Here is a 15,772-nt window from a genome sequence, read left to right as displayed (position 1 = left end):
CAAAGCGGTAAGAAAGCACCAATCGTTTTACAGGTGATACTGAAAGTACAACATTTTGAACAGCCTATGCTTCACTTTTTTACTTGTAAATACAATCGTTTTAACAATATTCGACCAGTATTACCTAGGATTTGTTTTATTCGTATTTATATTCTAAAATACTTTGTTTCTGAGACCTTGACCCCACTGAACTAAAAATGCAATCCAAAAAAGTCAATAGAATATAACTCATACCTAGTTGCATATCTAAAACTTATAACAAATAAACTTACTGTGCAGATAAGATCTCTTTTTGAAAAAAAGCTATGTTGATCTTCTGTATCTGAATATGTTTCATACTACACGAATTCACTTGTTGGAATTTGGCAAATTACAAAAAGGTAAAAGGTAACTTATGCATCTCTTATTCGATAGAGCGAATTCAACGAAATCAATTTTCGTTGAAATGTTTTTTTAAAGGTTAAAAGACGCATTAAAATAGAGAGAGAAGTTTGAAATTCAACAGTATTAAATTCAATAGCAATAATTGCTCCATTTTGTACTTGAGATTTCGTCTTTTCTGCGTTTATACAGTCACATTTCAGACCATTTATACCCACCGGTATTGCCTTTCTCTTAGTTTTTCCACTTATATAGCAAGCATCAAAGATGGAATTTCAGCCACAGTATTTCTTGAAAAACTGCGAACGTCAGTCACGATCTGAAGTTCAATCTGGTTGTTCATGATAATTGTTCCTCAAAGTTGGTCACACTAAGAATGCACGTGTCACTTATATAAGGTAAAATGTATGAAATAAACAAGTAACGTTAGCTGGCTTTCTAGCTTGTAAATCGTATGCACCTTTTGCACTCTTGAAACCGATAATACATATATTAGCAATTCAAGACACAAGGTTTCTTGTATAAGCTCATTCTGTTTAGTAAAACAGGCGATGACCTCAAGAATACGATAGCCATAATGAATTTACAGCAATCGATATTCGTAGTTCAATCTTAAAGTTTGTTATAAGGATTCCAAGCACTCATGCTTAAATAAATATATAAATATATTTTACTTGTTTTCCTAATGAATGCATTTTAGAACCTTATTCTATAAGTATAAACTAAGTATGGATTTTTGAATGTATTGTTTATGTACTCTCACATAATATGTTTTTGTTTTGAATTAAACAAAACAACTGACAACATAAGTACGACATCTGTTTTGAATATTGACTGTATGCACTAACAGACTTCTCGCAAGATTGAAACGTTATTAAGACATATGTTTGTGTGCGAATTTTCAAGTATAGTGAGTAAGTATGTTTATGTATTTAAAGAAATGCATTAGTTTATTGACCATCATTTGCATAAAATGTTTATGTTTGTGACATAACACGAACATTTGCGTATGTTACTTACACCACGGTTCAAAATCTGTATAGTAGGAACGACAGTGAGTTCCAATTCATTGTGCTTACTGCTGTGTCAGCAACAAACCATATCGGAACAAACCTCGTGTGGAGACCGAATTTTCGACCTATCAGCAATTGATGGACGCTTTTATCACTAGCTATGTTACGGATTATTTTTCTATTTGAATAAAACAATCGAACTTTAACATATGCATGTGTCCACGAACCGTACGAACAAACCCCGTCCGCACGACTGTTTATTGAAAATTCGTTGAAGAATCTTATATATTCTATGACATGTCGTAGATGGTTCCAGGATGGCGTTGGGTTAAATTGATGGAAATGTAGTGTACCAACCGTTTTATATGGTCATACATCAAGCATTTTAATTGTATGTCTTATTTAAATTGATGCTCTACTACTTAAAGTTATTAATAGAAGTTCCGATCAGAGTTCTCTAATTAATATACATTTGAAAATAAATATTTTATTTTAAAGCGTAAATTATACAAAGGATGATTTTAGACTTGAACGCATGAATACATGTTAAAACCAGTATCTGAAAGTAATTATTTGATGTTTGTTTCCCGTAATGTATTTGAGAGAAACCATATCTGAATACATTTTAAAAAATATATTACTGAACGTGAACAATATGATACATTCCCTTCTTTAATGACATAAGAATCATATATTAGTTCTGTACGATATAATATGTCCCGTGATTTTCTTCCGTCATCAATATGTAGCATTTCCTCACATATTTCTATATATATATTTATTTGTCGCTTAAAGTGGTATTTTAAAGCCTACTGTATCTTTTTCCAAGGGATATTAGAACAGAGAACATACACTACAACTAGGGTATTATGCACTTTTAGCAGATCTAACGATCATGATGGGTTTCATAAAAACGATTATATCTTTTGATTCAAAATTAGTTGGTTTGATGTTTTTACGTTGAAGTTTTATTGGCAATATCAGAAACACATTAAACTTTGGTCATAAACAAAAATCTCAAGAATGAGATGTACGCAAAATGTGTAGTACATTGTACGAACAGTTAAAATATCAAACAACAAATATGAACACATTAGTACAAATTACGAACATTGTTGTTAGCCAAGACACTCCATAAATGATAGGAAAATATTGAACTTTTCAAACACCGATTTATAGTGCCATTATTTGAAGCCTTAGAACAGATTCGCAATCCCGCGATGTCTTTATATCTATTCGTGTGAAGTTTTAGTACGTTTAGATGTATTAAACTATACTGTGAGCTTAGCTGTTAGAGTTTAATTAAAATAATGCCTTTGCTGGAAATAAAAACGGAAATAAGTCCAAAGGAGCTGTATCGACCACGTGAACAAATTCCTTTAACTCGTATTACATGCAAACCACATAATAATGTTATTACATCCTAGCAATAAATGATTATCGTTGTATTTAAATTAGGAGATTATGGTGCATTATTCTTTAAGTTACCCCAATTTTATTCTCAATGTTCCCATAAGGTATTGGTAGATATCAATGCTGTTAAAATTTGCTGTCGCCCAGAACGATAAATTTTACTGTCAAAACCTACTGTAATCAAGAACGAAAATATACGGCGAATTCTGTTATCCGGGTGCATGCACATCCATTAATATCTTATAAAAAACAGAAAGACCTTCATGACGTCATTTTGCCTTATCAACAAACTATTAATGTCATGCGTTACGGAAATATGGCGACTACTGATATCCTTGAGCATGCACATTCATTAACATCTTATTTCCGATGTAAACAAAAAGTATTTCTTAATGTCATTTTCTATTAACAAAGAACCTTTAATGCTGAATAACCAAATAAATGCATAAACACCTCCTTTTTATTCTATTCTTTCTATCCTTTCTATCCATTCTACTCTTCTCCCTTATTATCTTCTTACCCCTTTTTTCTTTAAACACTTAAATATTGAAAGATTAAATAACTTCTACCTGCTTTGACAATCACCTGTATAGACCTTTTTGTACAATATGTTTTTGCATGTAATATCACTCATACACCAATACTTAAAAAAACAAATATTATGTATTACAAATAAAAAGTACACATTATAAATGTCTCAATGATAAGTATGTATACAAATATTTGCAATGTGCTGTGTTGTATAATATTTGTTAATATTGAATAATAATGAAAGAACCTGTAATTCCCTTGTTCGACAATCTTTTCAAAAATTGACATATTTACTTTCATCCAATCAGACATCTCAACCTAATATGATATTATCCAATAAGCAGACGACGGTCATATGATATACATAAAGTCGAAAACGAAATGTGGTATATAGGTAGACTCTGGAATACCACGCGAGAGGATCCGGGTTTATATATGCTTTTGGTTTTTGAAATTCATTCTGGTATTTTCCCACCACACCGAATTAGTAAAAGTGACTGTCCAATTGTAACGTGCCTGTGAAGTTACAGGAACCAACCCACTGCTGACTTTTGACATGACCAGAATGGTTCTGGATTGAAAAGTTTGACACTTCCGACGACGGTTGAAGATACAAACAGTATGGCCGTTTGAAATACTACGAGGATTGACGCCTTAAAAAACAATCGAATAAAAATCGGAGGACCAACAATATAATACAATCATGGGAAACCGGACCCGTGTGTTGCTACAAAAACCTAGTGGCCAACCAAGAAGTACCACAACAGTCACTTACCCTTCCGAAATACAGCCATACTCTTTTAGGACCAGAGAAAAGAAGGATGTGGGGCCAACGGCAGGCAGTTAAGAATTGAGCAGTGGACCAAAACAATTAATCTATAACATATTTGTATCAACAAATCAGGATTAAAGAACTTTATGTATTATGCATTTAATGTGTAGAAAACAAGCGCTTACTGCTTCTTGTTCTGCAGTAAAATTTGTTCAAAATCGACATTATCATCATACTAATGAATGCGAATTTTGCTACATAAATAGAGGTAATAGATGATTGTGTTTTCTTTTATGTTGACCTGTTTTTATATATTATGTAAATATATGTCGCATTATAGATTACTTGTTCTTATTATATTATCAAATAGACGGGATTCTGAACTAAGAAACTCTAAAACTAAAAATAAAAATAATTTTTCTGATTGTGTTGTCATTTTTGCTTTTGTTGTAGTAAAGTATTGTGCTTAAATATTCATGTTGTACTAATAAATTAAATGATCTTGATTTCCAAATGCGATAATTAGGACAAAATGAGCTGTTGAGACGATTTGAGCAAGAGTGCTATTGCAATAGTGTGAGCAAGAAAGTGATGGTTTGTACAAGATCTGCCATTAAGATGGTATATTTCCAATTACCTATTTGCATGGTATGTAAATGTTTTTGCTATTGACATGGTAGGTGCAAAATATTCCATTGATGTAGTATATAAAAGATTGAATATTACGATAGCATTAATCGTTTCGCTATTGATATTTGATGTATAAAGTGACCTGATCAGATTGTATGTAATTAACATTAATTAATACGATTGTTTGTACAGATTCACTTTTGAGTATTGTTATGTGTAAAATTAACCGTTGAGTTTGTACAGATTTTATTAAAGCTGCACTCTCACAGATTGAACGTTGTGGCAACTTTTTTTATTTTTTGTCTTGGAACGAGCTATTTTTTTGCGAAAATACATGGAAACAAGTTTTACAAGATTGCTGACAAAAAAATAGATCGCAGATTTTTATATTTAAGTTAAAATAATGATGTTTTGTGCATTTTTCTTAAACCGTTAGTAACGGTTTAGGCCATAAAACATTAATTTTCGAACGAAAATATGCAAATCTGCGATCTGATCTTTTGTCAGCAATCTTATATCATTGGTTTGCTGATATTAACGCAAAACTTGCTCTTTCCAAGACAAAAAATAAAAAAAAGTTGTAAATGGTATATCTGTGAGAGTGCAGTTTAAAAAGATGGTACTTACATGATTCAAAATAATGATGGTACGTACAATATATAGAATTACATCTGGAGTCTCCATGAAATATTCGAACCAATTATTACGCAACTGCTCGTCCCTCCCATCCGGAATCCTTAAAATATATACATTAGTTTGGTGTTTTCATAAAGTTATAAGCATTCATGCCATGGAACGTTTTACGTCGTTTTTTTCATTTTGAAGTAGGTTTATTAATATATCTCAAATGCATCGATACTACTTTCAAAGTTGGCAGTTGTTTTTATGAGTACCTACCAATGACCTATTGTAATTAATCATGGTGAGGCCCTGAATTTACGGTCAATTCTTGCATAATGACTTATGTATATATCACATAGGCGTTGTGGTGATAATCCGGCTATTCAAGCATTGATACTGAAAGCATTGCGATGTTCTTTCGATAAAAAAAGGGATTTTGTATTATGAAAAGGCATTCGAACCGGCAAAGTGCGTATTGTTTTGTATGTACCCCCAAGATGGACAAGGAGGAATATCCGATATAATATATTATCATCACAAGCTTTACTTTTACCTGTACAGTTTTCTGTTCTAAACGCAAAGAACAGTCACTAAAGTTTAATGAAACTTACTGTACTTCGTGTTGCGAATTTATTTAGAAGTGTTGTAAGATTAATAAGGCGTACATAAACATCCTACTCTGCATTCCTTAAAATCATTTAAATATTCCCTGTGTCAAACTGATTGAACTAAGTTGTTGAGAATAAGGTATATTACCTGATATGGAACATAAAAGGCAAAGCTAAAGCCTCTTTAACATTATTAATCAGCAATAAACGCACGTTAAGAACGCTATAAATTTGATATCCCCTCTTAGAGCGGTCATAAAATTGCTAATAAAACGTTAATAGCACTGTAACGTTTCCGCTTAGATTTATAATTTCACATGAACCTATTTGCACGAACAACTGAAAACCTGAACTATTATATTTACTACAGTGTGCCTTAATCTAAAACGGCTTGAAAAAGAAAAACAAATAATTGCCTCATAAACATGTAATGTGGTAGTTTAGCATTATTTTAGACTGTTATAATAGAATAAGAAATAATCCGGCATTGTTGTTTCTAATAACGTGAACGCCACTCATTTGATTTTGCATATTGCTAATTGCCCATTGTCAGTATAGTTTGATGCATTTGTTGGTAAAATATTAGGTTGTAATAAAGATCATTTTAAATGTTAGTCTTTCAATAAACTCCTCAGAAAGTTAAACCGGTCGGGGTATGCGCTTATCTAGTAGCTTATTGCCAAATGCTTAAATTGATTCATCGACGCCGCGGAATAAAGTCAACGATCTGCGAAGACGTTTTGCCTGTATCGATGAATAAAAAAATGAGAATTCAGCCCATTGACAATTACAAGCAATGACATTTAATTTCTCTAGTGCTCGCGTTGGCTAAAGTGGAAAACTTCTACCGACATCTTTAGTCAATCATCGCTGCATCGTGATATATCAACAGGCATGTGGGCGTCGGTCCGGGGACAAAAAATATCCGACTACAGCACAACACTTATTTACTTATTTCGTTTATATCTGGCAAGTATGTACAGGATAACTCAGAAATATTCTGCACATTTGATATATTCTATATATACTCAACAGTACAGTTTAAGGGTCAGCGGGGTCTAGTGGTATAGGTGACCGCCTCTCACCCAAGAGGTTGTGGGTTCGATCCCCACCAGCGGTACTATCTCATAGCCTCTCAAAAAGGACACAGTACTGTTTTCTGCCCAGGAAACGGACTCGAAAGTGATTCTATAAGCTATCAGCTTTCGTCACAATCGAGCTAAAATAAATTAGTATAAACAGTACAGTGGTTTTATCCAGGTTTTTGGCAATCTAATTGAATGATTTTATATCTTTGAAAGCACGGAATTGTACGCTTCGAGATAATTGTGATTTAGGACGCAAGTGGGAAGAAAAAAATCTTGTGAAAACAGCAATCTTCCAAATGGCTGTGATACACTAGACTGTGTTTTGTATTTCCTGGTTTCAATACTCAATATTAGTCCATATTTGATTATTTGACGATTCAAAAGGTATAGATCGCCCGGTTAAAAATATAAAAGCTTGTTTGCTAAAGTGTCAACAGTGTAAGACCCACTTAAATACGTACTTCTTAAGAAGCAATTAAAGCCCAAGTGACAGCTTAGTTCCCTAAAGTATTTAATGCTGTTTGCATAGCGTCCACTTTATAACACTGACCAACATAATAGTATGTGATCAAGATAATAGTTTCAAAGTGTAGCGATATTCAATATACCTGTATATCCATTTTCAACTGATGAAATTACCGTGAATAAGGTACATTTGTAAGTATTTTGAATTTGACAGTATTAACATTCCCTCAATATGAATATTTAGCAATTTCTTGCAGTCCTGCTACAGTGTAAGATATAAGTAAATGTATCCTGTGTTAATGGTTTTATGGTGGCATATTCATTGTACAAGCTTGTTATTTTAAGTTTGATATTATAAATGTTTATTCTTTGTAATCGTATATACAATCTGTATCATTCGAATTGATAGAGTTGAGTAATTATGCATAAATAGATTAAATGGCCAATTTGCTTATTTGGATAAACCAGGTAGCTTGTATTACTTTTTTTTTCTTTCAAGACCTAGTATTAAATTACCTATTTAGGATTTTTTCGTATTCTTTAACAGTTTAATTTTTGACATTATCTTGGTCTATTACTTAAACTACTTAAATTGAAATAATACCAAAGAAAACATGGATCCCATCGCTTTCAAAATTCTTATTATGTATATATCAGATATTTGAATCTAAAAGTCGACATCATTTCGATGCAAAGCGCTTTCACCGTGGTTGTCGTGGGTTCCATTCCGACTCGTGGATTTTCTGACTAGTATTGACTTCGTTATGTTAACACTATTAGCGATACTGATTTATTGCATGTACTGTGAAACTTCATGAAGCTGCCAGTCACCAATATAACAAATTCATTATTATTTTTGTTTCCATTCAGACAATGGTATACTTAAAAATATGTTGTCATAAAAAATGTAATCTTTGGGCCAAACAGAGCACAAACAACACACCTACATAATTATTTAATGTTAACAAATCCAATGAAAATAATAAATAGAGCGAATGCGCATCCGAGCACACAGAAGCTGCAGTTGAACATATAAATCGGTACCAAATATGTCTATAAACCTTTGTTAATAGTTGCATGAGAAACTTGAAACAGTACACGATATACTGAAGTGATACTGCCAAAGTACTTAATTTCTAACGGGTATGGATTATAATTTGCCAAACATGGATGCTTTTAGAATTAAACGTTACAAAAGTTACAACGCATAGTACACTTAAAGTGACAAAATCAAAATATAAACACATGTATAACAAACATAAATTTTGAATGATTAACCTTTAACTACTTACTAAATGATTTATATAAGGAAAATATTAAATTCTTATAACAAGATATTAGCCGTGTATTTAACAGCTGAAAACGCAACAATATTTAATGATTGGTGAGTGATAAAAGATTTGCTGTGATCTACTAAGTCTCATACGAGTAAGAGTGCATCTTTAAAGAATACTGGAATGTGTTTGGCATTCACAATATTTTTTAATAAATTGATCGTTTGAATTGTTGTGAACATTAAAAAAAGACATCGCTACACTTATATTACAGCCCATTTTCTTCATTGGCAAGTGTTTTTTTGGTATTATCGGACAATACATAAATAAATCATGTTGTATTACGCCCATTCAACGCGTTCTATTGCTGTAATACCTAGTTGCAAATAAAACTAAATAACACAAAATATAGCTTTCAGATGAGCTGTTTAGCTATTGTTTAAATATCTAAACATTTTGTTAATATTCATATGGAAACTGCCAAAATAAGTCTAGTAAGTAAAACAGGGAAATGAAAATACAATACGCCTACTATGAACATGTTTTGTATGACCGTTAAGCAAATTAAACTTTGTCTTACTTGTTTCTAAACCAAATATTTATAGCGCACAAATATAACAAATTATTGCACCCAATATTCGACTTCCTTCGATATTATAATATAAGGCTCTTATTATTTCGATTGGATGAGATGCTTGTATAGTTTTACTCCACTGAAAATGCCATGTATATATCTCATATACTGACAATAACGTGTGTGTTCATGTTTTCTGAAAGATACATTTCTTGTCTATTTGTTTACGTCTTTTACATTCAATGATATAAAGCATCATCAGCAATAGCAAATTATTTTGTACAATTTGTGTAATAAGAGCAAATACGAACACATTGTAATACGTCTGTCACCATACCTCTTTTATCGATATTTTATTCGGATAATCTCCTGTAGCATTGTAGCCAAGCCAATATATACACGCGTTTTTATTAATTCTCCAGCAGTGCTGAAAACCATTTAACAGGGAGGCATGATGTTCTATGTAAGAATATCAGTGTTTTTGGATAATTCAATTGATGTTCGCTATGTATTCTATTAATACAGTCTGAAGTTTATATACTGGTAGTTACATCTTCGCTATGCAATAACAGATATTGCTTGTAGGCACGTTTTACTTGCACACATATAAACAGTTGTCTATAACTGCTAAGGTGGATGAACAATAATGAACGACAGTGCTAATCTTCCAAATCAACTGGAACGTTGGAGACTTTATCCTCCACTTGGATTAGGAACATACATCGTTATTTTTCTTGTCATAGTGTTGACGCTCATTGTTGGAAATCTTGGCAACTCTCTGGTGATATTTCTCTTCATCAAGTAAGTTTTGTATTTATGTGTTAAGACGGTGGTAGAAAAACTATATTAGAAATATTTTCATATGCCCCGATGATTTTTTATCGTACTCCATTTTGTTTATGAGTTGAAAAAAATATTAAGAACATTTAAAAGTAACTCGCCACTCACAAATCGATCATTGTTGAAAAACATTCCTTTTGAACCTGAATAGTTAAATGGCAATGTTTAATTAATGATCGTGGTTAACATAAAATTCGCGCCTCTAGCCTCTCAGCTGCTCAGTAATTCTAGCATCAATCTCGGCAAATATGTTTTGTACACGTGTTATCATATTAAACGCAATGGATGAGGATTTCATATTTTTTCGAAAGAATATCATCGATTCTGAGATCACAATCAGAATGCAATACATTTGTTTGAAAATACACATAATGGAGAGAACATCCAAAAACTTTCTCCAAAAATGAAAAAACAACTCAATTTTGGATAACAATCATGATATGTTTTCATTATCATTTCTATTTCAAGAACAGTAATTTCACGAACGATTAAACAGTGTTTTATTTTTAAGTGAAGAAACTGGTGAATCTTTATATTGTGTTTCAACAGACTTTCAATACGAATTATATCAACCACGTTATGGAAATTCCACATCAGTTCGATTAACAGGGTATTTCTGTTCTAGTAAGTCATCTTGCTGGACTTTTTTATTTACATGTATTTTCAAATTTTACTAACATCAAATGATAAAGGCAACGGACTATCATGACAGAAAAAACAAACATACCTACAATAACAACACAATATTTTAGTTCGTATTGAAGCTGTGAAAATCGATTATGTGCATTCAAGAAAGTTGTTTGCAAAGGTTGTAGCACAAGGGTTGAACTTTTTGGGAAGAATGTGTAACGAATTCAAATATTCCATTTCAAAGTTAGTTTAAGAATTACAAAATCTTTATTTTACACAGATGAATGGTTTAATGAATTACTTGAAGAACTTACGAAAGGCAATGCATTAATGTGACGTTTGTATTTATTATCAGAAGACTGTTCTCGTTGTTTTTGAGCAGGAATTATTCCTTAAGCAATTAGTCTCTGTAGGAACAAGAGCGTACCATAATATTCAGTCATGTTATAGGGACTAGACACCAGATGGTCCCAATCGGCAAATATAGTATTTCTGCACAACACGCATAGTATTAGCAAGATGAATGAGTATAAGTACATTAATACATAATTTTACATGATTACGAGCATATGTTTTGGCTCAGCATAATTTACCTGTTTCAAAATAACACATAAATACTACATGGCCATACTCCTAGGTCGCATTTATAAAAGTATTGAACATTCGTTTCTGTAGTTTTAGTCACCAGCATGACCATAACGTGATATAAGTTGAATCTTTGTGACGAGTTGTTATTATCAGGATTTCTTTCTTTATAATGTGTTTGAATGATTTAGTTTTCCTCAGAGCTTGGCCTTTGTAGTTAAATTAATTTAGAAATGATAAATTTTGTTTCCAGATAAAAGTAGGCTATCTGTTACCGGTGCAAATAACTGATTTCGTTTGATCAAGTATTTGCTCTACAGACCACATAAACAAGTTACTTTCATCTGTGTTACATGCATGATAAATTTCTGATCCACTGCACGTTATCGGTCAACTGAGATTAAGTGTGAATATTATTTCATATGACCCTCAACAATAAAGCAGATAACGGTCTTACTATATTTATTTTAAGTTATCGGGAAATTAAAAGACATAAAAGTCTGTGACTAAACATAGAATGACAGCCCACATGGTTTATTGTTAAGGTACATCGTTCATATATGACAATTTGCGCTTTGTATATTTTGAACAGCTTCTATGATGTGATTCAAATGAATATATTGATGAACATATTATCTCCGACAACGCATATTAGAATGAGTCTGCAAAACAAGATCGCTCTGTTTGACAAAGGAGTGATATGGAACATAAAAGGCAAATCATAGCCAATTTACCGTTATCAATCAGCAATGAACGTACTATGTTTAAGAGCGGTTAAATATTGCAAATAAAACATTTATAGCGCTGAGTCTGTAAAGATTTCGCTTGCATTTTAAAATGCACTGCATGCACAAATGATTCAAAGCATAATATGTTCCATTTCAAAAAAAGGTGTCTTCATCTTAAGTTGGATAGAAAACCAAAAGAAACAACAAATTGCAAACAATACCAACATGTTTCGTAATAATACTGTTGTTTTTTTTGGAGGACTACTCTCTTGTGATTAAAAAGCATTCGATAGCAGCGTTTGAATAGCCAAATGCTGATTAGTATCTATCAATTGTTGTTTGCTTATTGTGTTTTGCCATGTGTCGTATATGAATATATATATATATATGTTTATATATATATGTTTATAGGTGTGTGTCAGTTGGTATGCATGTGCGTGCACATGTGCGTGTGCGCGCGCGTGCCTGTGTATAGATGTTTTGAAAGTGAAAGAGTATGTCGTAATAGTTTGTTTAACGAGTAGCACCCTTTAAATAAAAACTGATAAATTTTTGTTGCTATTGGTATGTGCAAATTTCCATTTGTCAACTTTCAAATGCTTATTTCAATTATAATAGAATGTATAATAATTCACTCGTTACACTTTTAAACATTTTAACAGAGTTAAGCTTTCATGTATCCAAAAGAAAGAAAAACACACGAAAAACTTTCACGAACTAAAAGTTACCCACCATGTATCCTTCTTTAGGAAAGTGAACACAGTAGCATACAACGATTGAAAAAAGAGACTTTCTAAATAGAACCTCGAAAAACGACACAACAAATTGGCCAGGATTAATTGGAGTTCCAATTTATACAATTTTAAAAAATCATTTCAGGTACAAAAGTTTGCGTACGACCCCAAATATTCTGCTGTTGAATTTAACTGGTGCGAGTCTCCTGATGTGTGTCCTTTGTCTTCCAAACATCATTATCCGTTGCATCGTCGATCTGTCCAAGTACCCACGACCTGTCCAGGAATTTGGTAGGTCATTTTTCAGATCACAAACAAGAGCATTCATACAGATAGGATGTTTAATGTATTCATGAGTATGATATTCCGTCATGTTTTTTGCTCACATAATACCTATATACTAGGATAACATGTAAAATTAACTAGATTTTATGTTGTCCGGTTATTTGTTGACTGTTTGGTGAAATTAAAACATTTAGCTTATATAAGGAAAATGCGGATATAAAATATGTATAAAGAAAACAGTCGAATACAATAAAAAATATTGTTATTATTAAATCCTGAATATAAAATGCCAAACCTATAGCATTCTCCTTTTCTTTTTAGTGTGCAATGGAAATGCTTTCTCCGGTGCGTTTGTTGGCTTCAGCGGCATCCATTCACTAACAGCTTTAGCCATTGACCGATACATCGTGATATCACGACATGCCGCTGAGCGTCGATCCGGGAGCAAAAGTTTCTCCTTCTGTAGCATTGTGCTTATCTTTCTTATTTCTTTTACATCTGCATTAGCCCCGGTGTTGGGATTTGGCAAGTATGTACAGGATGGCTCAGAAATATTTTGCACATTTGATTTCTTTACAAGAAGTATCAATAATATAGTGTACAATGTGTTTATTCAGATCATGTTCTTTGCGTTTCCGTTGGTTATAATAGTGACTTGTTATTCCCGAATTTACTTAACTGTGAGAGAACATGAAAGAACATATTTTCAAGCAAGAGAAGGAATGCTGCGAGACGACAGTGCCTTAAGACGCATGTGTAAAGAAAGAAAACATGTGAAAACGGAAGTGAGAATCGCCAAAGTAACTGTGATATCCGTGACTGTGTTCTGTATTTCCTGGTTACCATACTCAATGGTAGCCCTTATTGGATTATTTGGCGATTCTAAAGGTATAAATCGCACGGTTACAACGATACCAGCTGTGTTTGCTAAAGTTTCAACTGTGTTAAATCCACTAATATACGTACTTCTTCAGAAAACATTTAAGAACAAAGTGACGTTTCTTTGGCGTAAAAGTTTAGAATCATTCACCAAGGCATCAACCTCAGAACACTCAAGTACGAACAGAATAGCATGTGATCATAATACAGAACTTTAATGATCTTTTGCGTTCATCAATTATTATAATTTTATGTATGTTCTTTAAATTATTACTGGTTGAATTGCCCTGAACTAACGTGTACGTTGACTTCATATTGTACGGATAGTTATTTACAATCTTTGAATAGAGCCTGTATTAGGCCTTTGCTTACAGTCCTGCCTTTACATAACTGCAATCTGATTTTAAATTATTTGTTTTACGATATTCCTTCTAATGACAACCATTACTTTCAGCGTAATAAATGTTCTTTCGTATATAAATCCTGTAATTTTACTAATGAGCTCTTCAACAGTTTACGTCTATATACCACACAGATGATAAATGTTTATTGTCACTATGATAGAAATATTGCTCTTATACTATCTCGGCTAATTGAAGCAGAATGAGTTTCGCGCTCTAAGCCAGGAATGATAAATATCCTTGGATTGGAACGTCGAAAGAACCAATTAAGACAAAAAAAAAAAAAAAAAAAAATGAAATGAACTTTTGTTTCAAACAAGTATTGGGCTTCTGGTGATTAACAAAATAATGTTCTATACTGATAAGGTTTTGTTTACAGCACAAATATTTGCATGCTATTTCGGACTGGGTAGTTGCATCAAGGATGCTAATGTTTGAATAGAAAATCGTTTCCGAGACTATGTGGAATAATGCACAATAGTGAAAGAAAGTGTTTTATTGCAAGTTCACTTGAAGATGTACCTCGAAATACATGGTTAGTACAAGACATGGATGCTGAAGTTTGAACAGAAAATAACACACAATCTTTTTGCTCAATGAATCTAAAGAAAGATATTGCATAGGGGTGAAAATTGGCCAATTAAACGTTTATATTGAAATGTACCTTAGGACCTGGGTTTTAGGATAAGATCGTTGATACCTTAAACAGAAATATGTTTTCCGACACTATGTGAAATAATGTAAAATAGTGAAGGAACGCATTTTATTGCATGGTCACATATAACCACGATATACATTTCAGTTTGGGGTGGGGTTTAAGACATTTTTGATAAACTAAACAAATGACAAAATTAATAGTTTCAGCTGAACTTCAAATAAGAACGAATTACAGTGTCAAACCTTGTAAGGTAAATCATAAATGTGGATTACAGTTTTAATTGGTACGAACAAAATATAGGTAATAGATTGAGGACACGCGAAGCATTATTTAAATGATATTTGTAGTTCCATAAAAAAGCTAGTGTCGAGTCATTACAACGTGTATGTTTGTTTAATACCATATTATAAAAAAAAGAAAAACTGTCACCTTAATTCACAATATCGGCGACGAATCAAGTGATACATACGCATAAGCACTTGTACTTATTACGTATAATAAAGAACTGTTAAGTAAGAGAATAAAATAAATAAATTAATTATTGGGGAAAGTGTGCTTAAGGGCCTTCATCGATTACTACGTGGGTGGGGGAAGGGAAAAAGGAAAGATACATAACTCGAAAACTATTGAGCTTTAATGTCTCAAACTTTTCAAAAACATTA

The 15,772-nt window shown here is 32.4% G+C and overlaps 1 protein-coding gene across 1 annotated transcript in view; it reads left to right on the top strand.

Moving 5' to 3' along the window:
* The first annotated feature begins 9,935 nt into the window (after window positions 1-9,935).
* Window positions 9,936-15,772, top strand: part of LOC128215223 (ocellar opsin-like) — a 77,030-nt gene continuing 71,193 nt past the window's right edge. Inside the window, exons 1-2 of the mRNA XM_052921929.1 lie at window positions 9,936-10,171; window positions 13,033-13,178. Of these exons, the coding sequence (XP_052777889.1) occupies window positions 10,017-10,171; window positions 13,033-13,178 (301 nt within the window). The 5' untranslated portion in view covers window positions 9,936-10,016. The remainder of the gene's footprint in view (window positions 10,172-13,032; window positions 13,179-15,772) is intronic.

This window comes from Mya arenaria, chromosome 13, assembly GCF_026914265.1.
Source record: "Mya arenaria isolate MELC-2E11 chromosome 13, ASM2691426v1".
NCBI classification, from domain to species: domain Eukaryota; kingdom Metazoa; phylum Mollusca; class Bivalvia; order Myida; family Myidae; genus Mya; species Mya arenaria.
This window is presented reverse-complemented; position numbering and strand designations above follow the sequence as displayed.